Below are 22621 nucleotides of genomic sequence, written 5' to 3' on the forward strand. Positions count from 1 at the left end.
CATTGTTGGGTATCTGGACTAAATCAATGTCAAAAGCAAATGGGGACTTGTATGGATGCTCAAATAGCGCAAAGTTGGCGCTGCACGTACTGAGGGGACAACCCGAAAAAAAAAATCCAAAAGAAAAAAGAACAATGCAAGGCCCTAATACGCCAGGGCTTGTAAAAAAAAGAAGAAGAAAAAAGCAAACGATCTATGGTGCATCACCCTCAAGCCGATAGTCGAGAGACCACAATTTCTCCCACGGGCGAGATCGGCCATTGTATCGACGATCGGACGTCAATCGAGCGGGAGAAGAAGGGCTGTTAATTGTGTTTGGTTGAGCCGATGCAGAGATAAGACGCTAAGTCGAAGGAAACCATTAGCAGCTGATACCAGATCATATAAAAACAGACCCGGAAAAGACGGAAGATAAATAAGTCAATCCCTACTTTTCACGGGCCGGAGAGCAGGTCACGGCGAACCTCGTCGAAGATCGGAGCAGCCTCTCGTGGCTGCGAGCCTGCATCAGCTTCGGCGGGGCGCACAAGATCAGTCGTGGATTCGCCGGCGTGCTGCGACGGCGTGGGGGTGCCCCGCTTGGAATTCGAGCTCTCCCGGCGGCTATCAAGGCTCCTAGATAGGGTTTTGGCAACACCACCCTCCTCCGTACCACGTTTGAGGCGGATACTACCCTTGGCATCGACATGCGCCGATGCAACTGTACTCTTCGCTATACCTGGTGTAGCAGGCGCACCGGGTTTCTCTTCTACGGCATCGAGGAGATACCAACGGAGGCCATCTGAAAGCTCGAATGGATTCTCGTCTTCAAGAGAGGCGCCATCGCTGGCATTCCCGAGGGAGCGACGGTCTGGTGTAACACCGTTCATTGACCTAGACAGATCTACAACTCGTTCCTCGATCTTAGTGATGCGAGCGAGAAGCCAGTCTCGAGATTGTAGCTTGTGTGAATCTTGCTCGCGCAGGAAATAGTGCGGCGCACCCACGTTGAAGGCTGCCCAGGAGCGAATGGCCTGATTCCGTGTAGGCAGGAAGAGAGCAAGGTCGCCGTCTTTGAAGGATCTGTAAGCAATCTTGTCATGGGCCTCGCTCTGAACTCGGTGGTATTTTTCACGATAGCCTCGAGCTTCTTTTTGCCATTTACGGGCTAGGAGTTCAATGTCCTTGACGCGTTTGACAACAACATCACCAAATAGGGCCACGTCGAACTGGGCTAGACTTTCCATGAAATCTGAAAATTTGGTCTCTTCATCCTCCAAGCTTTCAGCTTGCATCCAGTCCAGAAGCGCTGTATCCGGCTTTAGGGATACAATACCCGACTGAGCGAGGCTTTCACCCAGTCCCAACGATGCACTGAGCTTCGAAGCACGCTGAACGAGGAGATGACCGTCTTGCCGGATGATGGTGAACCCTAATTGCTCAAGCATCCGACCTAGCTTCTCAACCTGCGCGAAGAGTTGATTTGAAAGCTCAAGGGACTTGGTACCCCGAGCTTCGAACCACGTCACAGCCTGCTTTTCGGTCTCCGAAGTGACCCCTGATTTCTTCTCCCATTCCGCAGCCTGATCTTTCAAGTTTCGAGCTTCGCCCTCAGCTTCAGCCAGTTGTCGTGACAGCTCTGCCTGTTTCCGTTCATCTTCGGCGATCTGTTGACGCAGGGCCTCGGAGCCACTCTCCCCGGCGGCTATTTGAGACTGCAAGGAATTGAACTTAGATCGCTCTTTGTCCAGCTCATCAGACAAGTCCTCTGACTTTGACCGCATGCATGAGAGCTCTGCAGTTAGTCGCGATAATTCGGCCTCGCATTCTTCGAAGCTCTTTGTCCGCTCTTCCGCCTCCGACTCAAATTTCACAATTTTTTCTTCAAGGGCCTTGTTCTCGGTAATTGCCTGGGATGCATTCGATTCCGCGCTCTTGGCATGGATCGACAAACCCTCAGACAGAACCTCAATGGCTTTGATTATGTCGGGAAGTTCGACAGGCACAATGCCTCCAGGCGAGAGGTTCATGAAGATAGCTTGGAGATCTTGGTAACTTTCCTGGTGTTTTTGCTCGAACTCCGCTTGGCGTTGCTCAAGTTCATAAATCTTAGCCTGGAGGCTTTCTTCTCGCTCTTGCCGATTTTGAATATGTGCATTAAGATCAATTATTTTCTGTGCGTCGTCGGCGGAATTTGCCTGAGCATTTTGGAGGTCGACCTCGAGCTGGTGCATCCGATCATCAGCCTCTTGTCTTCCATGCTCTCTACTATCCATAAGTCGATCAAGCTCCTCTTCCATTTCCTCGGCACGGAGTCTGAACTTCTTTAACTCTGAGTCAAGATATCGGCGCTCATCTTCGAATTCGCGTTGGCGCGCTTCAAGGTTGCCTATGAGGTCCTTTTTGGTGGATTGGGCTTCTTGGAACTTGTCAGAATTGGTTTGCCGCTCAGCATGGGCCTCCTTATGGAGTCGCTGCATCGCATCTCTCTCAGCCGCCAGCTCTGCTTCAAGCGTAACAATACGCTGGATGAGTGCTTTGTCTTCGGGAGACTGAGTAGCTGAAACCCGCCTCGAAGAGACGGATGACCGTCTAGAGAGTGCATCGGGGTGTGGAGATGCAGGTGAACCGGGGAAGTCTGGGCCAAAGTTGCCGCTGGATGGCCGGCTGAACTGACTCTGACGATGTAGAAGGTCTTCCAATTTCCGAACACGACTGTCAGATCCCTTCAATCTTTCTTCTAGCTTTGTCTTTTCTTCTTGTAAGCTACGGACAGAGTCATCGGCGCGTAATATAGAGCTCCGGCTCAAGTCAAATACGCTGCCTTGTTTAAACGCTTTGGCCCGTCGCCTTTGCTGCCGAGTGGGCGCATCCAGCTCCTTGAGTTGATTTGTAAGCTCTTCCGCCAAGTTGGTCAAGGAATGAGTGGTCTTCAAATCGTCGATGTAATACTCAATCTCTTTCCGAGCTACATCAGGCCATTCGTCATCCCGGCCCTGAAGGTTGACTTCAATTCCTGGAGCGGTGCAGTCAGTCACAGTCGTGAAATCTCCCATGTTTTTTAGCCATTTTTTTCTGCGACGTTGCTCTTCATCTCTCAACACCGCCATCTCCTCGGCCAGCGTCAGGGAGTCAGTCTTAATCTTATCACTCCATTCTCGTCGCCGCACGGATTCAATAAGAATCGACCCATACACCATTGGCATGTGGAAGACAGAGTAGATAACATCAAACGCGTTGCTCTCCACATCGAGATTGACCATTCGTGCATGGGCGTCGGCAAGTCTAGACTCAAGGGAGGAAATCGTGCGCATATGCTCAATAGCCGTTTTCTCCACTGACCCTCGGCGCTTCACAGCGTTATCTAGGGCAGCTTGAAGCTCGACGCTGGTCTCCGCCAACGATGGAAGAAGGTCCTGGGTATGGCTGAATGCAAGCCTTGATATATTGGCCAAAGTCTTCTGGTTGTTCGGCAGGTTGCGAACATGCTCATAATCAGACGCAATCTTCTTCGCAATAGTCTCCACTTCTTCCAGCAGCCCATCCACCCCGTCAAAATTTGACGCAAGGGCCTCGTCCACCAGTTGCTGAGTGTCCGAGGCGATGTCACCGATTGTTTTCTCGATGTCCTGGACGCTATTAGCAAAGGCCGTCGACACAGTCGCTGCCTCTGATCCAGCCCGTTGGACTTCGCCTACGTCGACAAAGTCACGCAGCGTTCCGGTTGGTCGATCCTTATCCATTTTGGGTGTGGACGGACGTCCAAGAAGAGGGAAGTCTTTACGCGCCGGGATGTTATCCAGGGTGGAAAGAGCTCGTTGCCAGCCATCTAAAGCAGCCTGCTGCTCTTCTAAAAGACTATTCGCCCACGACTGTGCCTCCTGGAACCGATGCTCTAGGTTACCCACATGAGACTTGAGATTCTCCAGAGCCACGCCCACCGCGCGGTTTATAACATCCGTTCGATCGTTATGTTCTCGGATATTCTTATCAATCGGCCCACAGCGACTGGACAAGTCCAGTGCCCAGTTGCGCCGTGCCATGTATAGGTTCCGCCATGCCTGAAGGTCGTTCTGGTCTTTGAGCGTAGCTGGGGGGCTACCGGGTTGAAATGGTTCAGGAGGAGGTAGTTCTGGAAATTGGACGTCGCCTGGTTCACTAACATATTGTCGGTCGTATACAAATATCTCGTTCTGTGATGGTTGCCTACGAGTTAGCATATTTCCCAGTTGTGATTGGTATTTATCATGTCGCACCTCGGTAGCGAGTGTCTGGATCTTAACATTCTTTCCCCGGGCGGTCATCAATATTTGCCGTGGAGGCGGGATGGATGTATTGTGAACGATCCATGACTTCAAAGCATCGGGACTAGAGACAATGGGCAAGGGTCAGCTGGAGTTCGGATAGGTTGATTCAAATATAGATAAACAGGTAGTAGGCATCATCATCGAGATAGTGGGAACATACGAGGCAAATGCCACTGGATCAGCCAGGAAATGCTCCCCAGTGTGAGCAATGTAGATGTGCAACGACATTACCCCCCTCCGCACTAGGCGAGCTCTGGTGCTCAGTAAGAGAGAAATATGAGAAATATTCCCCGAAGAAGGAGATGCATATAAGGGAAGAAAGAAAAGAAAATCCCCGAAGCCCCCAGTCAGGCTGGTCAGGACGTTGAAGGTTGATCCGCAACCTCATGTGGCCGGGGAAGCTCGCCCACCGCCTCGGGTCTCATCTTCATATCACCAGATGCGCCCGCGTCCACGGGATCTACGTCCATGGCTGCAAAACATGGCCACTCACTGCCTCACCTGCAATCTGGTGAGGTGACACTACTAGATTACTCTGCAGATGACTCTCGCGATGTCGTGACTCTATCGGATAAAGAGACATTGGTGCTACAGCTCTACAACCAGGTCCAGGAACAACGGCTAGAAAAGGCGTTTCTCGAACAAGGTACGTCTGATACAAGCTTCGTTATATTGATTTTATTTGCCTCTTTTTCAATCAATGTTTTTGCTAATGGCTTTCATCTTATCAGAACTGGAATCATTTTCGGGTGCAGATCCTGAAGAACAGCTCGCAATCGCAGAACGTGAGCTTTTAGAGGCACGATCTACTTACACAGTCAGGAGGAAAGCTGCTCGCACCATCCTCATCACTGAACCTATTCTCAAAGCTGTTCATCTGAAGGCTGCCACCCCTGCTGAGAGGTACGTAGCTACAGAAAGCCCTTGAGCTAGATCACATCTGATAGAAGCATACACAGAGCCCTTCTCGGTCTGGTGAATCGTCGCGATGTGCTTGCACTTGCACATGAAAATCTGGCGTCAGCACATGACTTGGTGATGAGGCAGCTTTCAGCCCTGGAGGTAAATAATCTACAGATTAATCGCGAAAACCAGGAACTGGTCCGCCAGCTACTAGATCTCACGAAAGAAGATTTGTCATGGAGAGAGAAGCTTGAAGACCCCGAACTGTTATCACAACTGGAAAGTTTTGAAACAGATTTAAAAGCACGCAAGGCTCAGTGGGAGACTATGAAGTCCATCGCAAGTGCCGTAGTTGTTAGCAGTGGACTAAATTGGGCCGATGATGACATTCTGCGCGCGTTGGTGCTGGATGAAAGCGATGACTGATGTTTTTCTTTTTTTTTTCGCGTGGACGCGTTCCGCTGCCCGTTTCCACAATTCTCTTGTACTTAAGAACAGGCGTACAATAATACCCAGGTCTCCGGAACATTCGATTCCTATTTCTAAGGCGGGGGAAGAGAATGGTAATTTTGAACTAAATAATGTGGACTAGATAACAATTATTACCTGGGCAACGTGTTGAATAAGTACTGCAATAATGACGGCTATACACAGCGGTGTACGGAGTACGGAGTGCGGAGTGCAGTATAGCCCTAGAGATGGTCGCGTAGAAGTAAGGGTTATATATGCTCGGACAAATGCATAACTAGCACCCTTTGTAATTACATATTATACAAAGCAACTATTAGGTAGGTAGATATAAAAAATGATTAGTTCACAATACAGACGCGAACTCTATGACGCTTTCCTGTCGGAAGGCGTGGAACTGTTACGGAGTACTCCGTACATTACAGGTGGATTAGCCCATACACTGCCACACTACAGTACTGCAGTATCAACGGTAAAAAAAGGAACTTCGTTGGTGAAAGAACAGAACGTGGTCTATGCGTTTTTATGGATTTCACAATCTCTACGGAGTACGGAGTATGGAGTACGGAGAACGGACTTTTGCTATTGATCTGTCAATCTGTCAACTCTAGGATATTAGCCTATAGGTTAGTCTGATGGTATCTGCATAATAAATCAGCGATCTGAGCGACTTCAGGGGTAGGTGCACACTAGATAGAATATCTATGCTATAACGGTCTATGGAGTACGGAGTACTTATGTTAGAGATATCCATTCTGAATTTAGCTTGTGATAATGGTGTGATCCGGCTCTGTAGGGAAGGAGTCTTTAAGATCACCTATTCTAAGCTGTTCCATCCCCATACTGTTTCACTAGGCATAGGTAATCCACGAGCTAAGAAAACCGCAATAACTCGGTGCCATATTCATTCATGCTTCTGGCTCTAGGGCGCATATGACCTTTATGAACAAGGTAATAATCAATGTCAGTACTTCCCTTCCTAGGTACCTGTCCAGCCGTGTTTTCAATTGGGGTTACGCTAAAAGGGTACGCCACGCTTATGATTGAGCAACCATCCGCCCTTGCCTGAAGATGATAGCTGAATACTAGCACTGTGTTATATACACACATGGAAACCCGTGCTTTGCCGTAATAATTAGGGTTTGTACTATTACACAGAATTCTCTACCAAATGAAATAGTTTTGACACCGAGAGCTTAAGTAGACATTTCTGAATTCTTACTTTTATCGACTACATATGTAGAGGGAATAATGGTACCAATGATACCAATGACAGTGAGTTGGGACCTATTTTTCTACCGCAAAGGTACCCTGTACAAGTCAATATATACGGAGCACCTACGCATGACCTTGCAATTCGCGACCAAAGCCATTATACACTATGCCATATGGAAGCAAGTCGATAATATCAAACGTTTGTATACAAGAATCCTGCCCCAAACGGAATACCTGATAAAATGCTTGCTTTGTTTTTCTATCTCCTTAACCCTTTTTTTGGGGGGGGAATATTTATGATAATACATCGTAGCCTACTTGCAACAACCGTAGGCTAAAAGAGTATCGTTGCCTGTACGGAGTAGCATTATTCAATAGGGAAATGCCACCAAAATACATACTTAACTTGCCGGTGGCTATTTTGTATATATCGAATTCAACCACAAACACCATGGTAATGACAGGTATGAGATACTTACCGAGCAGATACTTTTATTATGGAGTTACAGTGTACTGTGTACCCGTACGTTTGCGCGGTTTATTAATATGACGGAGCGCAATCCACAGCCCGGAATGATGGTTGTCGTTTCATAACGCCGTATTAAATTCTCTTAACTCATTCAACGAATATTTCGCTTTAGAGGAAAAAGAGAATCTGCATGAATATATCAATAGCAAATAATCTGAATGGAATTTAATGGAATTTTTCAAGATTAATTGAGGAATTAAGAGGTAAATTTCGAGGGGATTGTAGTAAATAGTATGGTGGACAGTGTTAAATTACTCGTACTGATACGTTTCTCTCAGCCAGTCAGCGAAACCAGACTGTGCCTTTCCCTTGCTGTGGCCCCCCTCTCTTTGCTACTACTACGGCCCTCCCCCCTCTACTCTTCTCTTCTCTTACTATCTTCCTACACTACCAAATCCCCCATACAAACTTGCTCCCATACAAAAAAAAGGTACTGCATATCAACTCCGAGCTCTATAAATCAACACCTCTACGCATTTCTACCACCACCACAACCACCCCCTTTTTTTTCCAGTTCTTTTAGTCCTTGAAATCGTTTCTTTTCACCTCATTTCCTGTCTTTTTTTTCCCATTTGCGCCGACCTCGCGGTCGCGCTGCAGCTCAATCTATGTTTTTGGTCCACCTAACTAACATGGAAACCCACAGTTCCCTTTTTTTTTTAAAAAACATATTCTAATTCGTGATCGTCGAATTCATGTGAGTTGATTTTATCCCAATCCTCTCCAAGCTTTGTTTTCCCCCGGTCGCAAGTGCTTAGTTGCGCGCAACGCGTCTTGCAAACACTCGCGTCCGGCCTCCTTCCCTCTCACTTCCACACGATTTCTTTTAAATTACATGTCAATTGCGCACACAAACCTTCACTTGACCCAATTGCACCTTTCTTTTCTCCTACAATACATCATTTGTGGCAAGAATCATCAAAAATCACATCTAACCTTCGACAGTCATCATGCCTAAGGAAAGCACCACCAAGTCCACCCGCAAGGCTCCCGAGAAGCGCGTCCAGCGCCGCAAGAAGGGTAAGTCGACGAGAAAGTAAAATATTACTGGCTTATACTAATTTATTTACTAGACCCCAACGCCCCCAAGCGTGGTCTCTCTGCTTACATGTTCTTCGCCAACGACAACCGCGACAAGGTTCGCGAGGAGAACCCCGGTATCAGCTTCGGTCAGTGAATTGGTTTCTCGGCTTCGTTGTACATTATCTAACAACCCTATAGGCCAGGTTGGCAAGCAGCTTGGTGACAAGTGGAAGGCGCTGAGCGAGACCGATCGCAAGCCCTACGATGCCAAGGCTGCCGCTGACAAGAAGCGTTACGAAGAGGAGAAGGCCGCCTACCTCGCCAAGGCTGAGGAGGAGGAAGAGGAGGAATCTTCTTAAGTTGCCCTCTAGCTTCACTTCGTCTTTTGCCTCTGGGCGTTTGTGTTTCTCTAATGGTTCTCCTGCTTTTTTTTCGGATGGTTTCGTGCACGGTTTCTGGGTTTGGAGGACGGGTGGGGTTTACTTGCTTCTGAACTGTTCCTCTTTGCTCTTATCGAGGGTATTAACTTATCAATGGGAAATCTCAACCTTTTAACTGCCAAGTCCAATTCCGTAGCTTTAAACGTTATAAGAACAGCAAGCAAGGGCTGGTAGCTTCACTTGCTTGTGTGGATGATTCAAAAGCAAGCCTTTGTTTGTTGTGCAAGGATTGTTCCATACATTGCTTCAGATTGATCTCACCTGATTTTTTGGGTGCCAAGCCTCGGGGAAGCTTCGGAGAGCTCCCTAAGCTCCTGAGCTTTTTTGCCCCGCAAAATCAGGCTTTTCTCACCGCCTGCGTCATTGACCGCCCCCAGAATCCGGGGTCGAAGCTTGAAGCTTAACCTGAGTTTGTCAAATGCTGTCTATGAGCGTCTTCCAACCGATACCACTTCACCAAGAGTCATCCGATGACCATGAAACTTTCATCAGATACCCCAAACACAGATCAAAGCGGAATTCAAACAAACGGAAAACTTACCGAGGTCGATCACAAGGCGTCGAAGACTACGATGTACTAGGAGCCGAAGGCTATCTGGAGATCAAATTCTGTGAAAACCCCGACCCTAAACTTCTGGACCCTCGCTTGGGAGTTGTGCAAATGTTGAGCACTGGTTAGCTCTTTTGGGTGGCTTGGGATCAGCTATACCTTAGGGCTAGCGCGAGTGAACGCACCTGGGCGCTTATGGCATGCTTATTCAATACGGGTGTGGGATACGACGATGCGATACATACGTATACATATGACATGACATATCACGGTGCGATGATACCGATATATGACGAACACGGTGACAACTTGAGGCGACGTGGTGATCTCATACGGGACGTTTACAGTTAGGGCTCACGATGATACGCGAAGACATCCGGGCCCAAATACGATATTACGATAATACATACGATGCGCTGGGGTGTGACTATACGTGACGGGCATAGTGACAAATTAAAGCAGCGTGGTGGCCATACGAGACGTTCACAATCGGGACTTACATTCAGACGCAAAGACAGCTGGGCGACAATACAACATACGATAATACGGTTTTGTCAACTAGGCACAACACCAAGCTCAAGGGTAATTTAACAATACTGGTGCAACACATTGGGGTGGGGACCTTTAAGCCGGAAGACGCCGGTGAATGGACAAGCTTTGCCAATTTCTTCGCAGAAGTTTGGGGGCATCATATACCAATCCTAATGGTCTGGTACGTGTGTCGGCAATTTTCTAGGCACCGGGCAACTGTCTCCAATCCCCGTGTCCTTTGGTACATCAATGTCTCTTGCGAATATATTCACCCAGTTCCAGTCAAAACCTGGGGTTTATGGATGCATTGGTGGCTTTCAATAAACTACTCCGTTAAACGAGATTTTGCTAGACGTGTCAACGCATATGCGCGAGCATTATAGAATTGGGCTAATCCCAATATTGACATGCAGGCATCGCCTTAATGCATGATTTTATTGCGCCATACCTAGCGCACCAAACTACACCACCGCTTCCACTTTCTCAATCAAGAGGGTACGATAGCAGACATGCGCCAGCCAATGAACGGCTCCCGCGTCGGGTCTTGTTGGATCTATGGAACTAGCCTGCTTCTAGAAACTAGCACAGGTGGGCCCAAACATCTATGTCATCCTGGTTCCATAGCGGCGTTTGTTTCAAGGTCTTGTTGTGTTGATCTGGCTACTACAACTATGGCCTAACCCTTCCCAGACATAATTGTGCGCGACGCCTAAAATTCACAAAGTCTGAAACCTCCAAATTCTGAAACTTCCAAAGTTGAACAACATTCCTAGTGCTGACTAGTAACTTTGTACATTGCCTGAAGTCACTACATGCCAGACATACCCTTCATGTGGGTGAGGAGGGCCTTCGCATCGTATAATACGGTATCTCGAGGCGTGTCAAGCGGTCCATGTGGTTGATTCCAAGGTTCCTTGAACATGCTCTGTCAAGTTGACCTTTCTACAATTCTTCGCTATTTATCAAGTAGGTTCACAGTGGCAATGGAAAAAAAATAAGATATGGATTACGGGTTTATCTTTGCTAAATGGGGCCGATGAGCCCGGTGCAATTAGAAAACTGCAATATGATCAAGTAAATTATATGCTAATATATGCGAAATTCTTTCGATATTATAGAGCTATGCAGCCTATACGGATCTTTTTTCAAGGTTCAACTTCATTGCATAGCGTGGTTTCCATAGGGACAGATTGATGTTCTAGTCCCGGTCGAAATTCAAGCTTTGCATATACATAGTGTACTAATTGTTCCGCATTTTGCAAGGTTCTATATGCCTGGGATGCATGATTTATTGTTACACGAATGGATGCAACTAGGGTAGAAGAGATTCGTGGCCACTATATATCTCATAGTTCGCAGCTGACTCGGATTCCCAGTTTATCTTATATGAGAATCCAATAATAGAAGATCGGTGAGGCAGTCCATCTTACAGAGTGAGTATGCACCTGTTGATGTAAGGTCGTTAGGAGATTTAAAATACTGGCTTAGCGACACTGTAGACTTCGAACTGTGGAGGATAAAAAGGCCGAAAACGAGCGCATTTAGTTAGAGGGTTTAAACTGAACCCAAATTACTCAGATTGCTATGTAGCAAACCAAATGCAGTACTCGTGAAAACTCGAATCTATACATACATATGGATGCAACCTACCATGTTCCTTTGATTGGTTTCCTCTTCGACTTTTGCGCAATATATAGGTTCCACTATTATGGAAGCAACCAGATCTAGGAACCAAGAGTTTATTTTCTCGGTGTGTACACCGTCGGTACTTTCTGTGCATCCCAAAACGCTTGGTGTATGTTATGATTGGTCTAAGAGAAGGGGCAATGAAAATGATGAGATCCCCACATTTAGGGCTGGGAAATACCCTGTGAACTATGGAATCTGAGTCAACTAGACAATGCTTACTCCATATAAGAGTATAAATATATTCTGTATATCTTCAACAAGCGGTCTATTATTCAGAAAGCTGAATGGATTATGTGCCGGAGATAGGACTCCACCAAGCCCCGCCATTCGCGCGTGAACACGTCAGGTCTTGGACGCAAGGGAAGACCCTGTCTAGAGCCTCATAGGGGGGTGTTTTTTCCACTTTTTTTTTCTTTTTCTCACCTTTTTCCTCCTACTCTTTATCTGTGTTAAAAAATCTTAATTTTCTGCATGTGAGAGCCTATTGGCTATTTTAGTTCCTAATTTTTCCTTGCCCCTCTTACTTCAAGGGCACTCCCCACCATATCTACCCCCCATCCCCCCCAAAAAAGAGAGAACACAATCCCCAACCCTTATGGCCTAACTCTGTTGACTCTAAGATGTCTCGAGCTCTGCGCGCATCTCGTCAGAGCGCTGACGATGTGGCAGCGGGATTTTATGCATTCCGTGATCCTCTTCCAGAACATGCGGGCGAGATCGCATCGCTCATGTCCGAGTTATTCGCAATCAGCGCATCGTTATCTAGCTTGGAGCGTTTAGCTGAATCTCCCAGAGATCGCCGTGCTTTTACAATGATCAAATCAGATTTGAACGTGGTGCAAGCCAGTTACGCATATACAATCGAGGATATCGGCGATATTTTTAGAGGTCTCGATGGCGGCGCAGATGCTAGTTCTATGAGCTACGAGCGCACATGGAGAACTATGAACCGGTTTTTTTGGGATCAATCACAGTATTCCCTCGCAACCCGCCTAGCCAAGTATAAGACGGTCTTTAAAGAGTTTGATGACTTGGTAAGAGAGTAGGTCATCCGCAGCCACAAGTAGAAAAAAAGCGCATGCGTATACTTATCTGTGGTTTTTATTAGTGGCCAATATAATTCCCCGCTCCTCGCGGGACTCGTCAATGGTTTCAAGTCTTTACTCTCAATACAAGACGGCCGCTTTGCTGCTCGCTTTGAAGGCATGACGCTCCGCCCGAATGACTCACCTATCGGTAACCGCTCGAGACCCCCCAGCCCGGCGAGGGACCGTCCGGCAAGGGACCGCCCAATGAGGGATCATGCAGTAAGGGACCATCCAGTGAGGGACCACCCAGTGAGGGATCACCTAGCGAATGACCGGAATGCACGACGGCGGAGATCATACGAGCGCACTCGACCCCCGCATCTGTCTCTTCCACCGATGTCGCCTTCTTCGGGCACTTCCTCGGATTTCCCACCATCTATACCGGATATCCCTACCTCGCCGGATACTTCTACTACTAGCCGTTCGAGTGCCCCTGATATTATCAAAGAACACTGGGCTAAGGATACATTCAGGTCTGGTAGCACCAGTACTCCTCTACCATCCGTGAGGGAAAGGTGAGATATAAATAGCTTGGCTTACTTTTTGTTTTTCAAATGTGACTAATATACTTGGCAACAGGTCATACTGCCGTGGAGAACCTCACCCAGGTGTTAAACAATCAATTAAAGAAAAGGGCTATGAGGAACTCCTCCAATTGTAAGTCGAGAATATTTATTCCTTTTGAGCGTGTTTAACACAGTATAGATCCCTGAACGATGAGTCTGATATGCGCGTGTCCTTTTACTTAAGGAGAAGAGACTATCGCGTCCGTATCCTTTGCAGGGAGCCCCACCGGACGGGGCCTAGTGACTACTACTGCTTGCCGCTTAACCTACTTGAAGTCTTGCGAGAAGGCTCTTGTCTCCGACTGTGCAGGCGGCGGAATCGTGGAACAGAGCTTGTTTTATGGACCCAATTGAAGTTCACCACATTGGAGGGTAAGTAATACCTATTTGAAAGTATGCCTTAGCCGTTGAAGTGACAGTGCTTACAGCTTTTATCTCGCAGATCTGGTGCTATTCCATAACACATTTCTTGCCTTGCGTTCCCAGGATGCAGGCCACCCTGTCGGGGAAATTTTAGACCACGAGCTGGACGACGAAGATGAATGCTTTGGGGGGTACGCAATGCATACCAAGAAGGGGAACTATGCGCAGAGAGGCTGACATCTTCTAGTACAATCGTAGATGATGAATATGTTCATGCGCTACGCGTATACAAAGACTTGGTGACTGGAGCCGTAAGACTCCAGGCATCGGTCCACCGAGGAGAGATGAACCAGTATGTGAAGCATCGATTGTACGAATCAAACATTAAATTCTAACAATGAATATAGTACACCCGTCTGGACTGCGTTCGTTACCCACAACCTTCAGAAACATAGTTGGCTTAGGCAATATGATTCTAGAACGGTAGTTGTCCGTGATATCAAGCCCATAACCTTTATATCTATGGATGATTATACACCCCCGCAGACTTCACAAGGGCATCATGTCCTGAAGTTTGAAAGCTCTTCTGGTAAGTGGTCAGACCTGAATGAAACCCGATCTCGAGTATTGTTGACTGATTTGACTTTGATTTAGATGCTAGGATGTTCTTGGATATCATGGATGAAATGGGCGATTGAGTAATGATGAGCATTATGGTGGGACTTGACGATCTTTATGATTGGAATCTCTGTTCTGACATTATGAGTTATGAGTTATGTTGATATGACTGCAATGATTCAAGATTTCAAAAGCCGTGGATTCCTTCTCAGTAGTTCCGATTGCTAGGTTTGTCCCTCTTTGGTACTAGTATGTATGTCTATAATGGATTGTTCACGCCATGGATAGAACACACCGGGATATGCTCGGTGTTACTGCTTGGCTACATCCGTAAATCCCCTATATACGATGCGATGCATCATCCATGGCTTTTTTCAGCACTCGATCATCATGCATTACATCCTGTACTCCCTCGTATAATTCTAAGGCCTCAATGTGTGATTCATTTGGCTGTTTCGAAGCTCATTCGTGTGAGTGATCATTTTATCTCGCCATCGTGCTAGCATTTACGAATGCCAGCACTATTGACTCCCATACTTCCGCTGAGCCTAAGCGCTCGATCTTGTCATACAACATCAAACGGGCTAGTTGCTTGGGAACAACGTACAGAAGGCTTCAAGTTCGTTGTCAAAGCTGCTCAACTACTTGATATGCTGAATAATGAGCTTGCCAGATTAAATTAAAGCACCCTAGCTTCTGAGATCATCGTACTTGTTAAAATTACAGACTCACAGGCTAATTTCAAACAAATCCATTTGAAGTAAACGTGGAAGTTAACTAGGAGGGGTATCATACATAAAAACACAAAACATAGAAAGCATATTTTCAGTCAGAGCACATGTAAATGCGATGAAAAGGTGATCAGGCATCACATGGCCACTGCGAAAAACCACGAGAAACCTAGGATTTGTCCTTGTTCTTCGCAGACTCGGCAATATCGTCTGGGTCAGGATATACTGTGACCATGTAGCGTCGCCATAGTGGGCATGTGGTTGGGTCAAATGGGGTATCTGACTTGGGGAACAACCGTTTTGTGGGGGGTGGCTTAGGCTTAGGCGGAGACTTTTCTTTTGGCTTGGGTGGATTGCGTTCGGCCTCAAGCTCCTCTAGGCGCAATCTCTCTACCTGCTCGTCATGAAGTCGCCTGATCTCTTTGAGTCGCCACTGTATGTGAGCCTCGCGCTCAGCCATCCGTTCTTCGACCGTTTTCCGCTTGAATAAAGTATGCTCTCGCAAAATCCGGAGTTCATCCATCTGCTTCTTGCGCTCCTCCTCATCGGTGGAAAAGTTATAGAATCCAGTTCCACGGTTGCGAACCTCTGCTTCGGCGTCGTAATGCTTCTTCTCTGGTGGGGTAGGTGAGCGGTCACGACGAGCAGCAAGATGGGACATGTGCGACGCAATGTTAGCATCGGGATTAAAGGCTTCACTCTGAATGGCCTCTCCGTAAATTAAATTGTCAGGACGAGCAGGGCGCCAGCGTTCTTGGGCAGCTTTGCCACCTGCTTCTTCATCCTTGGCGCGAGAAGCTTCGGCAGCTTCGGCACGAGTGCCACGGCGAGAACGGCCAAATTCGTCTTCGTAGGAAATAATGGATGCATTGTCGTCATCGGACTCATCTTGCTGGAGCGACTCCTCGTTTGCATGTTTGAGATCAAAATCAACCAATACGTCTTTCTCCTTACGTCGTAGTCGGGCAAGGTAGGCGTCCGGGTCGGATGGATCAGTCGGTATGTCATCATCATCACTGTCAACGGCAAGATGTAGTCCCTTCTTCATATCATCATAAAGGCGTGCTTTTTCCTGCATGCGGCGTCGAGACCGACCAAGCGTGTTGGCGTCGACGGAGCCAATGTCCTGGGTGCTCCTGTGGACTTGCTTGAGGGCTCTGTTGTCATCTGCGAGATCGGCAGCTGCGCGCTTCTGACTGCCTTTGTTGTGCTTTGAAAATATATCTGACTTTGGATTCTTGGAGGGACGCTGGCGCCCACGCGACGAAGCGGAAGCTGCATCTTGAGCGATGAGTGAAGAGAGTTGAGAGCTGAAGGCGAGACTTGAGGAGGTGGTTTGTTCAGTTTTGTTCTTTTTCGAACGGGGCTGCCCGTAGAGGGAGTCCTGATCGGCAGGCATGATGATGTGAATATTATGTATTGGCAATGTCGAAAGGAAGTTACAAGTTGCACAGAAGTCCAACAATATCACCTCTTATCGATAAGCCCGATGGCTAATCTACACCGCCAACCCTTCCAAGGATAGTATCAGGTATTTTCTGCCATCAGTCCTTGATGACTAAGGCCGATGTTCGGGGCAGCCCCGCACCCCCACTACTCAGGTGAATAGATCGCGCCGTGACTCAATTGATTGTTCTTCTAGTTTTGATCGATATTGAACTCTTTTCTGAGAATCAGAAAGTGGAGCTGATCAAAATAATCAAGAAAAATCATTCAATCAGCATCATGTCTAGCCCTATCTACCTTGGTGTCATTGGTAGGTGCCCCTCACAACTGAGCTTTGAAAGTCCGAATCAATTGAGTACTAACGTTGATCAATTAGGTGTCGGAGGCGTTGGCACTGCCTTCCTCCAGCAGCTTACTCGCCTCCCCAACGCGCCCCAGCTTGTCGTCCTTGCTCGTTCCTCCCAGACCCTCCTTGCCCCGGCCCCCGCCTACTCGCCGGCCATCCCTGCCGCTGACTGGGCTACAGCTGCTGCTACACCTTCCTTGACCAAGACCGGTGCTCTCCAGGCTGAAGAAATTGCTGCATACCTTGCCTCAGCCCCTGGCCGAGCCATTTTGGTCGATAACACTTCTGATATTAGCCTCGCCCGTCAATACCCCACATTCCTCAAGAAGGGTATCTCAGTCGTGACACCCAACAAGAAGGGTTTCTCCGATGACCTGTCCTTGTGGAAGGATATCTTTGCCTCTGCAGCTGAGGGCAAGGCCCTCGTGTACCACGAGAGCACCGTGGGCGCCGGCCTGCCCGTATTGTCGACCTTGAAGGACCTGGTAGCCACCGGTGATGAGGTCACCCGCATTGAGGGTGTGTTCTCTGGCACTCTGTCCTTCCTCTTCAACAACTTCGCCCCTGCGTCAGGCTCTTCCGATGCGCAGTGGAGTGCCGTCGTCGCCCAGGCTAAGGAGCTGGGATACACTGAGCCCGATCCTCGTGATGACCTGAACGGCATGGACGTTGCACGTAAGCTGACCATCCTGGCCCGCATTGCTGGTCTGGAGGTTTCCAGCCCCGACTCTTTCCCTATTGAGTCGCTGATCCCCGCTGAACTCGCATCTCTACCTTCATCCGCAGACGGCATTACTCAGTTTATGACCCGTCTCCCTGAGTTCGATGCCCAGATGTCCAACATCAAGGACACTGCTGAGAAGCAGGGCAAGGTTGTGCGCTACGTTGGTAGCATTGATGTTGCCGCCAATGCTGTCAAGGTTGGTCTGCAGTACTTCGACAAGGACAGCGCCATCGCTGGTCTGAAGGGCAGTGACAACATCATCAGCTTCTACACCAAGCGCTACGGTGACAACCCCCTAATTGTCCAGGGTGCCGGTGCCGGTGGTGATGTTACTGCTATGGGAGTTACAGCCGATCTTATCAAGGTTGTCGAGCGCCTGCGCTAAATTGCCGAGCCTTGGAGGCCTAGAAACATAAAATCCAAAATTTGACAATCTATATAAAGAAACGCCCTTCTCTAGGTCCAAGTCTTGCGTCATATCTAGTATATAATTCATTCACACCCCCAGCATACGCACGCATCGGCCTAGGCCCTTAGGAAGTCCTTCAATGCATCTCCCCAGACATCTCCCTTCTTATAAATATGCATTTCTGGCACATTTCCCCTTTTCAAGCCATCAATCGCATTTGCAAGGTCCTCACCAGAACCCTCATCTTTAATCTGCCTAACTGGATAAACATAGGTGTGGAGGGCAAAAATAAGAGCCTTGGACACCGGCAGCCGATGCAATGTCTGACGCTCGCATCGGAGAACAGTCTTCAGTGCTATCAGCATTACTCCATCAAATCAAATTCTCCGCAGCCAACATACCTGATCAACATTCAACTTCCCGGGCTCAATAGCCTCCTCCTTTTTCCCTGCCACGGCATGTGTTCCACCAAAAGCAGCGAACAGGTCAGTGTCAATAGTAATACTCCAATTGTGTCGCTTCACAAATTTGCCAACTGCAATGCGCGCAAAGAACCTGTCCATGCTGCGCTCAATCTTCTCCCGATAGCCTGGCACTGGCCCGTGAATATCCACTAAACGCAACCCGAGTTTCTGGCGCGTGTTGAAGCCAGCTGGGAAACAGGCTGCATATGCCTGCAGTACATATTTAGGCTGTTCCTCACTATCAGGTGAGACTTCAGGTAGTAAGATCAGGAAATCCTCGTCTACTGTCTGGGACAGGATTTCTAGGGCTCGGATGGTTGGCGTCGTTGACGACAGGGTCGTTGGCCAGGTTGCGCCTGTTACCAGGTTTTGGAAGAGCGAGCTTTCATCGTTCAGCTGGAATATGCTCGGATATCGGGCTGGTAGGTATGTCTCCAGAACAAAATTGTATAATTCACTAATGGCGGGGCGGATGCGAGGGTCCTCTTCTGGGGTTTGATCATTGTTGATTGCCACCACGATGTCGTGGTGCTGGTCAAGTACGGACTTGCGGAGAGCGACTCGGTTCTTGTATGTTTTGTCCATCTGGATAAGTTCTGAAGGATCGAGGTTCTCAAGTGCTAAGATGAGTTAGTATGGATATGATGCTGTAATAAGACACTGTCATATAAGGTAGAACGAGGAGTGACTCACCCATAGTCAAGTTATATTTGTCTTTTCCTTTGAAGGGCCGGAATTGTAACGGCTCGGTCTCCTCCCAATTAAATCCCTCCAGGGGTATGATGGGTGATTTCTTGTTGTCCGAAGAAGTTGTCTCGGTCCGAACGTATGCAGCAGCCTTGCGACATTGTCGACCCCTCCACATGACAGCACACAACCCCAGGATAAAAACACAAAGCAGGTGCCTGGAGGATATGGGCCATGGTGCAACGGTATTTAGTTTATCGTAAAGAGCTTCTGCCATCCTGCTCAAACACCGTGGGGGGAATCTGAGGGGTTGAAGTTTACAATCCTTGCTCAACGGAGAGCTTTATGTTCAAAAAACTACTTACTCCGCATGAACTCCTCACTAAAAAGCAACCCTATCTTGGAGACTTGTCTTGGAGCTTATCTCTCTCCGGTTTGACTGGCTGGACTGTCCGTTCATGTTTTCTGATTGACTCACAAGGCCGGGACGACCTGCGGGGTTCAAGATAAGACAGTTGGGGTATCATTAGATCGGCTACGCATTACCTATTTAGGTAGGACCGACCTTGTATAATGGACTAAACTCTGCGACTATGGTACAATCTTAGATGTAGTATAAGTGTATATGGCGTGCTTGAATCCTCTCACATGCAAATTTGGAAGACTCGCAGTGTTGCACAGCGATGATGAGACTAAAAGGCAAGAACAGCAATGTGTGCTTGCTCGTGTAGTCAAAGCCACGGAACCCACAGGCGAGAGACAGATGCAGGTAGTATGATGAAACAAGACCAACTCCATAACCCTCGATCCCTTCCTCGCTGTCCAGATGGAATCCCAGACATAGAACAACCAAACGCAAAACTAACATAAGATCATACAAATCATCATTTCTGACGAGGAAGGGGGCCTGATCATCATATTTGCCCCAAACTCCTTTGTTTCAAGATCCTATCTCCACTCAAATGTGGATTCAATGCGACAACGGGGCTCACGTTCTCCTTGCGGAAGTTTTCGCGATCCCTCTCCCTTTGTGACCCTGGAGCGTCGTCGCTATCACCGGTATGTGTCTCCACGCCGCGCAGCCCAAAAGCCCTCCGTTGCCCGCCCGGGCGTTCATTTAAGCTTGGTGCACGAGGGCGCTGCCGACCACGTGCTCGTCCACCAACCCAGGGGAGTTCCCAAAGGATCAGTCGGTATAGCCAGAGTGTTGCATCGAGAAGTATGAGGAAAGCCCAGGGGCCAATGGTGATGAGACCGAGGAAGAACTGTAGAATCCGGGGTAAATTAGCGCGACTGCGTCATAGGGAAGGAGTTAAGGGCTAAAGTCGGAGGAAAAGGGGAAACTCACGAAGACGCGAGCTGCCCAGCTCTCGAGGTGGGTAAGCTCTGGTGGGAGAATGGAATACCACGCCATTTTGGTGTGAATCTGGAATCTGGTGTGCCTCGGGAGGTCACGGTTACTGGTGGGTTGGAGCTGTGTCAGTGCTTTGGCACGTTGCAACTCGGTCCACCACTACTGACAGCGCCCTTTTCACGGTTGCTTCATTTTTCATGATCAGTTTAGCATTCGAGATTCTCCATTATTACATGAAATATAGAGAACCAGATTGCACTGGCTCAGCTTCGATTCTACGATCAAGGTACTTCGATCTGATTGGCTAGACCCTGAATATTGAGGTCACGTGTTATCAAAACGGCCTGGCAGTTCAGGTGTCTACAGACATTATTAACGTAACTCAGAAACCTTCCACACCTGGGTGACAAGGTCTTAGCCGATTCGCTGGTGGGAATCTTAGATCTTCCGCCAACATGGTACCCAGTGAGATTACCACTTTGCCACACGCATCCATATGTATTTGGGGGCCGGGCCGGATTTCATTGAAACGGAGTGGCCAAAGCCCTAGAACTAGAACCAAGTCTAGCTTATCTGGTGAGATAGTAGGGTGGGATTCTATGGAAAGGCCTCGAAGGCCAACCAAGCCTAACCAAGCCTAGCCATTTAGGGCCGAGCTTTGAAATTAACCGAAGGGAAGCAGGAGGAGTGGACATGCTATTCGCGCATCGTCTCCAAGATCAGTACTTTTCCTTCAATCTAGAAAATCAGCCACTTCTGCGCCTGTTAGTACAAGGCTACGGACTTGTCTAATTCTGCGACTAAATAAGCTTTGTAGGTGGAGATAAGTCATATCATAACTTCACCTTCCTCCCGGTATCTTACTATAAACCACATTTGTCAAGCTGTTGACAAACTCAGCGATGTATCTGCTCACAGCGTATTCCGCCTCGCAGAAGCTTGGCTGGGGTCAGTATATAAAGAATCGCGCAAGATGGCATACTGACTTGGCCTTCGAAATTGGAGAGCCCCAGAAACAATATGCAGAGTCGATAGCGTTCATTCTGGAGTTGACTAAAGTGCAGGAAAGTAATGATAGAACATTTAAAATATAGTAAGGTAAAGGGGGTAAAACTCGCGTTTATGCATAGATGGCGCCAGACGGTGCGTCCAGAGGCAGCCTAGAAGCCCTACTTACGATCGTCAAGGATGTCGAGATTACACCCGACGCAGCTCATCTCGGTAAAGACTAAAAGGGGGAACTAAAAATGTACTAGCATTTTTACATTAATGCATACGAAAATGGCCATTATTACTAGTGGACTATACGGAGTTTTATATATATAGGTGTTGCTTGGCAGCCATTAGTTTATATTCTCTTATATCCCTCCCTTCCACCCCATATATTTCCGGTCCAACTATGAGAATTTTGATGATCCACGGTATCTGACGCCAAAATTCCGCAGTAAACAAACCTAACCACTATAGGATCCCGCCAATCGGGAGAACTCTTTCGGGCAAAACTCCAGGGCTTAGAAAAATTGATCCGTCGAGCTCTCCAGCCCGGCGAAGTTGAATTTTTGTACCCGATAGCTCCCTTTCGGCTAGAGCCCTCTAACGGCACGTCCGAACTGCGCAATCGGCACGGTGAATGGAGCTGGTGGCAATCTGAATCCATCGACGGTCTTTACCCCGGGCTAGAAGACGGTCTAAACGGTATTGGGTCTATTCTTAAGGATTCCGGGCCATTCGATGGGATCATTGGCTTTAGTCAGGGGGCCGCTGCGGCCGCTATGGTCGCTTCGCTTCTGGAAGAAAATCGAAGAGATACATTTGTCCGATTGGAAGCGGAGGCTGGTACCCACTATCCCGCTTGCTTCGATACCCTTGAACATCCGCCTCTCAAGTTCGTGGTTAGCATTTCGGGTTATGCCGCCTCTCACCCGGCTTATCGTGCTTTCTACGATCCCGTCATTCGGACGCCAATGCTGCATTTTCTGGGGAGTATGGATACCATCGTGGATGAGGCTGCGTCGATGAGGCTGGTACAAAGTTGTCAGGAGGGGAATGAAAAGAAACAGACCGTTATCTGGCATTCGGGTGGACATGTGGTCCCAAATGGAAAGCGAGAACTCGCTGCAGTTGCACATTTCATAAAGTCTACCGTGAGCTGCAAAACATCATAATGCAAAATATAGCGGTAGGCCGACTA

General features: G+C 48.0%; 9 protein-coding genes across 9 annotated transcripts; 5 read left to right on the top strand and 4 right to left on the bottom strand.

The window, feature by feature from the left end:
• Positions 1-434: 434 nt before the first annotated feature.
• atg11 (autophagy protein ATG11) lies at positions 435-4514 on the bottom strand (the record flags this gene model as incomplete). Its single annotated transcript, XM_057256978.1, has 3 exons — positions 435-4172; positions 4236-4347; positions 4447-4514. The coding sequence occupies 3 exons, from the start codon at positions 4512-4514 to the stop codon at positions 435-437; spliced, it is 3918 nt and encodes a 1305-aa protein (XP_057104436.1).
• A 240-nt stretch (positions 4515-4754) lies between these two features.
• On the top strand, positions 4755-5615 carry N7479_009286 (centromere protein H; the record flags this gene model as incomplete). The annotated part of the gene is made up of 3 exons (XM_057256979.1): positions 4755-4932; positions 5018-5189; positions 5246-5615. The coding sequence occupies 3 exons, from the start codon at positions 4755-4757 to the stop codon at positions 5613-5615; spliced, it is 720 nt and encodes a 239-aa protein (XP_057104437.1).
• Positions 5616-8351: 2736 nt separating this feature from the next.
• On the top strand, positions 8352-8783 carry nhp6 (high-mobility group nucleosome-binding protein; the record flags this gene model as incomplete). Its single annotated transcript, XM_057256980.1, has 3 exons — positions 8352-8421; positions 8475-8570; positions 8623-8783. 3 exons carry the CDS (start codon positions 8352-8354, stop codon positions 8781-8783), a joined length of 327 nt encoding a protein of 108 aa, XP_057104438.1.
• Positions 8784-12254: 3471 nt separating this feature from the next.
• On the top strand, positions 12255-14349 carry N7479_009288 (uncharacterized protein; the record flags this gene model as incomplete). The annotated part of the gene is made up of 7 exons (XM_057256981.1): positions 12255-12676; positions 12743-13237; positions 13428-13660; positions 13731-13842; positions 13899-14003; positions 14059-14240; positions 14306-14349. 7 exons carry the CDS (start codon positions 12255-12257, stop codon positions 14347-14349), a joined length of 1593 nt encoding a protein of 530 aa, XP_057104439.1.
• An 820-nt stretch (positions 14350-15169) lies between these two features.
• On the bottom strand, positions 15170-16399 carry N7479_009289 (CCDC174 family protein; the record flags this gene model as incomplete). The annotated part of the gene is made up of 1 exon (XM_057256982.1): positions 15170-16399. One exon carries the CDS (start codon positions 16397-16399, stop codon positions 15170-15172), a length of 1230 nt encoding a protein of 409 aa, XP_057104440.1.
• Positions 16400-16725: 326 nt separating this feature from the next.
• N7479_009290 (homoserine dehydrogenase) lies at positions 16726-17901 on the top strand (the record flags this gene model as incomplete). Its single annotated transcript, XM_057256983.1, has 2 exons — positions 16726-16756; positions 16823-17901. The coding sequence occupies 2 exons, from the start codon at positions 16726-16728 to the stop codon at positions 17899-17901; spliced, it is 1110 nt and encodes a 369-aa protein (XP_057104441.1).
• Positions 17902-18041: 140 nt separating this feature from the next.
• On the bottom strand, positions 18042-19254 carry N7479_009291 (heme-dependent oxidative N-demethylase family protein; the record flags this gene model as incomplete). The annotated part of the gene is made up of 3 exons (XM_057256984.1): positions 18042-18248; positions 18327-19009; positions 19083-19254. 3 exons carry the CDS (start codon positions 19252-19254, stop codon positions 18042-18044), a joined length of 1062 nt encoding a protein of 353 aa, XP_057104442.1.
• Positions 19255-19990: 736 nt separating this feature from the next.
• On the bottom strand, positions 19991-20490 carry N7479_009292 (uncharacterized protein; the record flags this gene model as incomplete). The annotated part of the gene is made up of 2 exons (XM_057256985.1): positions 19991-20341; positions 20425-20490. The coding sequence occupies 2 exons, from the start codon at positions 20488-20490 to the stop codon at positions 19991-19993; spliced, it is 417 nt and encodes a 138-aa protein (XP_057104443.1).
• A 1339-nt stretch (positions 20491-21829) lies between these two features.
• N7479_009293 (alpha/beta hydrolase) lies at positions 21830-22595 on the top strand (the record flags this gene model as incomplete). Its single annotated transcript, XM_057256986.1, has 2 exons — positions 21830-21851; positions 21898-22595. 2 exons carry the CDS (start codon positions 21830-21832, stop codon positions 22593-22595), a joined length of 720 nt encoding a protein of 239 aa, XP_057104444.1.
• Between the last annotated feature and the right edge of the window lie 26 nt (positions 22596-22621).

This window comes from Penicillium vulpinum (genome assembly GCF_028829585.1).
Source record: "Penicillium vulpinum strain IBT 29486 chromosome Unknown utg000004l_segment0_segment0, whole genome shotgun sequence".
Classification (NCBI taxonomy): domain Eukaryota; kingdom Fungi; phylum Ascomycota; class Eurotiomycetes; order Eurotiales; family Aspergillaceae; genus Penicillium; species Penicillium vulpinum.